Genomic DNA, 6,173 nt, shown 5'->3' on the forward strand with positions numbered 1-6,173 from the left:
GCAGCTGCTTGTTTGGGCGGAGTCACCAAACAAGCAGCTGCACGGCTAAAACTGCTTAGCTTGGATAGAATTACCACCTGCTAACTTTTTTTTATTTAGTCTCATCTGATCTATGAGGCGTCTAGTTTTTATCATCAAAGATCCACATTTAGCTTTTCTGGTTTCGTTATAGTCATGAAAAAAGGAGCGTCAACTAAATTATTTTAGAAAACAAAACTGATGGAAGCTCTTTGGTATCAACAGAAACCTGAGCTACAAAAACTGATGAAATTTAAAGGAAGGTCCAACGGAAACAGCATAAGAATGAAAACAGAATTGATCAAATGTCATCCAGGGACGTTACCCCGGCTTCGCTGCCCATCGAGCAACCATCTCTTCTCCATCGTCTTCCAGCAGATCAGCAAACGCTGCCTCCAGGTCTTCTAACTGACGAATACGACGGTCAACACAGTCCTCCAGCTCCGCCTTCAGACACACATAACATCTCCTGTTAGTCAGCGGCGAGGAAGAAGCTTCCCTTTTCCAGAGGACTCGTTTCTGACCTCATCAGCACCAACGCTGGGTTCTCTGAAGGCGTACAGCTCCTTCAGAAGGGAAAACTCCTCCTGCAGATCAGGACAGACATCAGCTTAGTTGGAACAGAAACTACAGCAGGATGCAGACAGACAGACAGACGGACGTTCCTTTGTAGCAACATTTAAACAGATTAAACCAACAACTTATCATTTAAAAACACAAAAAAATAAACAAAAGTGATTAATTAATGAGTGATATCTTAGATACAAGCTAAGATATAAACACAGCCTGACTGACGGTTGGATAGATGAGATACCTGAGTGTACATTTCTTTAAATGGGTTTTTACAGGAGAAGAAATCTAGATCAATGTCCAGGATGTATAGATTGGCTTCACCAAGAAATGTAGTTAATCTCCCAACAACAGAACTGGTTTGTCCTTCATCTACACGGTGGGTTCCATTGCTGCTCAGCCCTTCCTGGCAGCTGCTGCCCTCTTCTGGCAACAATGTGGAAGTTGCTGCTGAGGAGAGTTGCCCATCCTCACTCAGATCCGTCCGAAGCTTTTTGCTCAGCGACTCGTTCTTTGTGTCAAGCTCTGAAATCAGAAGTCAGAAAAGATGAGATAAAATAAACGAAAAGCTCTGAAAGTCATAAGAAGAGCAGAAATCAGGCAGGAAAATTAAAAGGTTGAATAGGCATTGATCAAGTTTTCTATATTTAATTTAATAATCAACCAACTATTTCTTAAAAACTAACTTAGTTTCACAGAGTCGGTGGTTGTTAAAGAAAGAAACCTCAAAATCTTTTTTTCTAACAACAAACATGAATCAGAGCAAAAGAAGAAGTTTTGTTGTTTTACACATTTGTTAAAAAACAGAAACAAGCAGCTTAGAGGTCAACCGATAAGGATGATATCGATACTGGGTGCTTTAAAAAATCTATTCTACAGATGAGCATTTAAGATAAAAACAGGCTGGCTAATCGGAGGCGTTTAGAGTCTGATATTTTTTAAGATTCTGTCACAAAAACACCTGGAAAGCTGGATTTGTCATATTTACAAAAAACCGAAAAGTTCTTTCCTTCAATGACCTCAAAAGATTTTACTTTACTTATAATTGAATAATGAAGTTAGAGCCTTTTAAAAATGGAGTTTCATGAAAACATTAACTTCTGAATGTATGAGTTCAGCCTGCATGTCAGTATGAAATGTATTATTATGATTTTCCTTTTAAATTATGTTTATTTCACAGAACTAAAATGCTAATATGTTCATCAAACCTACAGCATAATTCGTCGGCTCTCCTTAACACACTAACAGCATGTTTCCACGATAACCTTTGGACTAAAGTGTAATTTCACCAAATCACAGCTTAGCGTAAACTGTTCATGCTAAAGCTAACGGCAGCTGTGAGCGTTTTTGTGGGGAAGGGCGGCACAGAGCAGCTTAGCGCTTAGCGACGAGCAGCTTAGCGACGAGCAGCTTAGCGCTTAGCGACGTGCAGCTTAGCGCTTAGCGACGAGCAAAGGAGGAGAATCCGAAGTTTCTTTCCTCTTGCAGGAAAAATGGGATTTTTTCATTGGCAGATTTTTGGGTGATGTTGATTCATGAAGCAGACGCTAAAATCGGCCCATTAATAGGCTCACCAACTAATTGGTTGGGCTCTAATGAAGATGACATTAATATCTTTGGAAAAACATCATTTGGAAAAAACTAATGCAGATTGTAAAGATTTTTTTATGAGAACAGAGAAGAATAGTGAAACTTTTTGCAGAAGAAGAAAACCATGGATAAAAAATATCTCAAAAAACCATCAGAAACCACCGATTGAAATGAGGAAGAAATAGGAGGAAACTGGAGTCAGTGTCTGTGAGCGAACTGTTAGAAAGCGCCTAAAGGAAATTATTCCATCCAGGAAAGCTAAAGGAAAGCATCATTAATACCTGAACAGAAATAAAGTAGGTTAGAACGGGCTGAGGAGAAGCAATGGTGGACTGAGGATGACTGGATGAAAGTCATTCATCTCCAGTCTGCACTGGGTGAGGCGATGATGCTGGAACTGATGAGCCTTCTAAAGAGGACCGCCTGAGGAGGACCTGCTGATGTTCAGTCTCTGATGCTCTGGGCTGCAGGTCAGCTAAAGATGGCCGCCATTACAGCTTCAATCAATGAGCAACTTCACATTCAGGTTTTGGACACTTTTCTTATTAAAATAAATGTTTCTGGAGTGAAACTGGTTCTACCTGGAGCTGGTTGGACAGGATGAACTCCGACTACGTTTAGTCTGAGAAGCTTTGAGTCCTGCAGCTGCTCATCACAAACATACAGACCGTCACTAAGGAAGTAGTTGTCAGAACTGGTCACCCTGCGAAAGGAGAAGAGGACAAGGACAAGAGGACATGGACAAGAGGACCTGGATCAGCAGGTTGATAAAGGTCCAAATGAAAACGTCTGGATGTGAACCTGCCTGCTTCTAATGGCGCTAATCCAAGAAGACTGCAGGTCACTAACTAGACATTTTAAAGAGACATAGCAACATTTGGCTACGGCTACAAAACAGACCCAATCTAAAAACAATATCTAGAGTAAACACAGAAAAATACTCCTTGGATCCATCTGGGGAATATCTTTTTATGGCCTTTATGATTTATGTCCTTATATGGTTGCTATAACGACCACCATGGGGGAAGGGGGGGAGGGGGTGGGGGGCAAAGCGCCACATGCTAGCTATGCTTCACCTAAAATCTTTGTTCAATGTTTTCAGTGTTTTTATGATTTTAGTGTCGTTTTTGTATAACTTGCTTTCTATCGTTTTGAGTCATGATGGGAAAGATGAACTAAACTAAACTAACATCTTAACACATTTTCTTGGTATTGATTACGAGGAAGATTATGAACTGTGTTAAAATGTCACAACATAAGAACGTTAAGAAAATACTTGAGAGATTTGATGAGCAAAAGTCCAGAGGAACAGAAATTAAACAACACTGATGAGGATCTGAGTGAAAATACAGAGAGGCAGTTTAATCTATTCAGCAATTTGCACAAAACCAGACTTAAGTTTAGTAGTGAGCAAACTATCACATTTATCACAAGACCTACCACAGAAAAGTGGAGCACAGTTGAGCATGTTTTAAGATATCTAAGAGGTACACAAGACGAAAACTGTGTAAGAAAAAAGGGTGAAAATTATAAATTGATTCATGCAAATAGTGACGCGATAGACGGAGAACTACAGATTAACCGAAATAAAAATGGACCAAAAGACACGACTTTAGCTGCAGCTGTACAGCAATGTTTATTTCTACAGCAATTGTTAGAAAACATTGATGGAGAAAAGTATGAATCGGGAGTGTTTGGGTCTGGGTCAGGGTCAGGGTCAGGGTTAGAGGTTAGGACAGTCAGGGAGGTTTTTCTTTAGCAAAAAAATCCTGTGTTTAGATTATGATGCAAACATTAAATTTGATTTTGTGAGATCTGTAATAAAGGAAGGCAGAATTATTGTGGAATAATGATGATATTTTGCAGAAACAAAACCAGCAACAAAGTTTAAGTTAATGAAATTTAACACGTTTGTTTGGTGATGAATTTTGTATTGAAATGAAATAATAGAAATGTGAGAGCTAGTGGGGATGTTGAGATTTATAAATATTGTGCTTTCATTTATATTTGATTTCTTTATTTTATTTTATTTTGGAACCAAACAATTAGTGACTGAATTAACGGACCTCAGTCTGAAGGAAACTGTTGAAGTGAAGCAGAATCCTGTCGTCTGTTTCTCTGCTAACGCTAACAGATCAGTGAAATATTTCTGTCTGTTTTTTTCCTACCTGATGGTGTTGGTGGACGAGTCTCGGCCGACGTTGAACATGTGCTCTCCTTCTTTGATCTGCTGAGCCCAGTAAGGGTGAAGCCACGCCACGTGGCCTAAATGACCCGCATACACCATGGGCAGGATCCAGTTCTCTATACTCAGCTCGCTACACAGAAAAGCAACAGAAATAATGAAAAATGGCTTTCAGAGTTCTATGTTCATCCGGCGATCAAATGGATTAAGTGAGCTATACAGGGTAGAGATAGGCCCAGATACTAATAACATAGAGCAGCTAGATTATGTAGACTAGATCAGAACATCACTGCCTCTAGTGAAGCAGGGTCACAGATATTAGCTGACTTGCTAAGGAAGTGAATCCATGCGGCTGATTCCTTTAACATCGTTTTATAGAAGGTGGGATAGAAATGTGTGTTTATGTGTCATGAGGAGCTGAAGGAGGGATTAAGGACTCTAAGCATCAGCCCATTTCTGCAGCAGAGCAGAGCTGGACTCAGATCTTCCTACATAGATGTTACCTCCTGCAGCCCATTAAACCCAAAGACCTCCTGAAGGAGACTGGAGAAAGTCTGATAGAAGCGACAACTTCTACCTGAGGAGCTTCTCCTTATCGAACACCGTGTCAGCAGGCATGTTGACGGGGATGAGCAGGTCAGGGTGGGAGTCCAGATGGAGCATCTTGATGTTACTGAGAGGCAGATGTCTTGATGCGACGGCTCTGTAGATGTGATAAACCACCTGCAACAATATAGTGTTTATTCTATCATCAGTTTTCCTGCAGTCAGCAAAGCTGGGCTAACAGCTAACATCATCATTAACTCAGGAAACCATTAAGATTCTGTTTATCAGGCTCTGATTCCTCAGCTGCTAAACAGGCATGTTGTCGTGTTCTTTCACCTTAACCTTCCTACATTTATAACATAACTTTGGTTTATTTGGAACCATCTTGGACATGATGCTGTGCTTTGGGCTTTATTTATGTGAGACGATCTATTCATGGAAGAAAGGCTTCATGCTACATAAGGGTCATAATATTTGCTTGATTTCAGCATCAGCAAACGCAGAAATCTGGATTCCAGATCAAACTCTGGTTCAGTTGCTTTGAAACTTCTGCGCTCAGCTTGTTTATCTTTATTTACTTTATGAGTTGAAAAACATTTCTAACAGGTTTTTAGGCTAGAAAGTCCACCTCCAAACATCCTCTGTTCATCAGGATTATAATCCCACTAAAATCTGCTCCAGACCTCCTTTGTTTTGTGTGATTATAAAGTTTGTTGCTGATAAACTTTAATTTAATCACTTCAGGTGAAAATTAAAGCCGCTGCCTGCGATGCAGACCTCAGAGTTTCCGCTGGCTGAAGGTTTTTCCTTTTAGTTTTAAATGTTTTTTCTTTCATTCAGTGAAAGAATAACTGAAGTGACTTATTGTTTAAATGTTGGATTTCTGCTTCTCTCACATGATGGTGATCCTCCACTATCCGCACAGGCAGCTTCTCGTAGGACCTTTTCCGCAGCAGGGAGAACATCCCGGAGGTTTCTGATCTGAGCGGAGCTAACAGGAAAGCACCGCGAACCAAACCGGTCCTGCAGTGTTTTTATGGCCGGTAAGAAACACAATTGGTACAGAAAGGTTCCTATCCTGCCTTCTAATTAAAGGTCTTTAAACGAAAAGTTCGTTCAGCAGAATTAATCAATGGATCATTATTTATACATAAAACTATAAACTGGTAGTGATTTTATGAATTTAGCGTTAATCAGTAAAAAATAAAAACTATAATCTTTCTTTCTTTCTTTCTTTCTTTCTTTCTTTCTTTCTTTCTTTCTT

At 39.9% G+C, this 6,173-nt stretch overlaps 1 protein-coding gene across 2 annotated transcripts in view; it reads right to left on the reverse strand.

The window, feature by feature from the left end:
- Positions 1-5,920, reverse strand: part of LOC107103304 (chromosome unknown open reading frame, human C5orf22) — a 14,388-nt gene extending 8,468 nt beyond the window's left edge. For both annotated transcript variants that reach the window (XM_015402959.1, XM_015402958.1), the window contains exons 1-7: positions 5,806-5,920; positions 4,941-5,086; positions 4,347-4,496; positions 2,760-2,881; positions 833-1,113; positions 543-605; positions 344-465 (exon numbers count right to left, since the gene is read on the reverse strand). In XM_015402959.1, coding sequence (XP_015258445.1) covers positions 344-465; positions 543-605; positions 833-1,113; positions 2,760-2,881; positions 4,347-4,496; positions 4,941-5,086; positions 5,806-5,874 — 953 coding nt within the window. In that variant the 5' untranslated portion in view covers positions 5,875-5,920. The remainder of the gene's footprint in view (positions 1-343; positions 466-542; positions 606-832; positions 1,114-2,759; positions 2,882-4,346; positions 4,497-4,940; positions 5,087-5,805) is intronic.
- Between the last annotated feature and the right edge of the window lie 253 nt (positions 5,921-6,173).

The sequence above is a fragment of the Cyprinodon variegatus genome, unplaced genomic scaffold (genome assembly GCF_000732505.1).
Source record: "Cyprinodon variegatus isolate N-32 unplaced genomic scaffold, C_variegatus-1.0 Scaffold1417, whole genome shotgun sequence".
Classification (NCBI taxonomy): domain Eukaryota; kingdom Metazoa; phylum Chordata; class Actinopteri; order Cyprinodontiformes; family Cyprinodontidae; genus Cyprinodon; species Cyprinodon variegatus.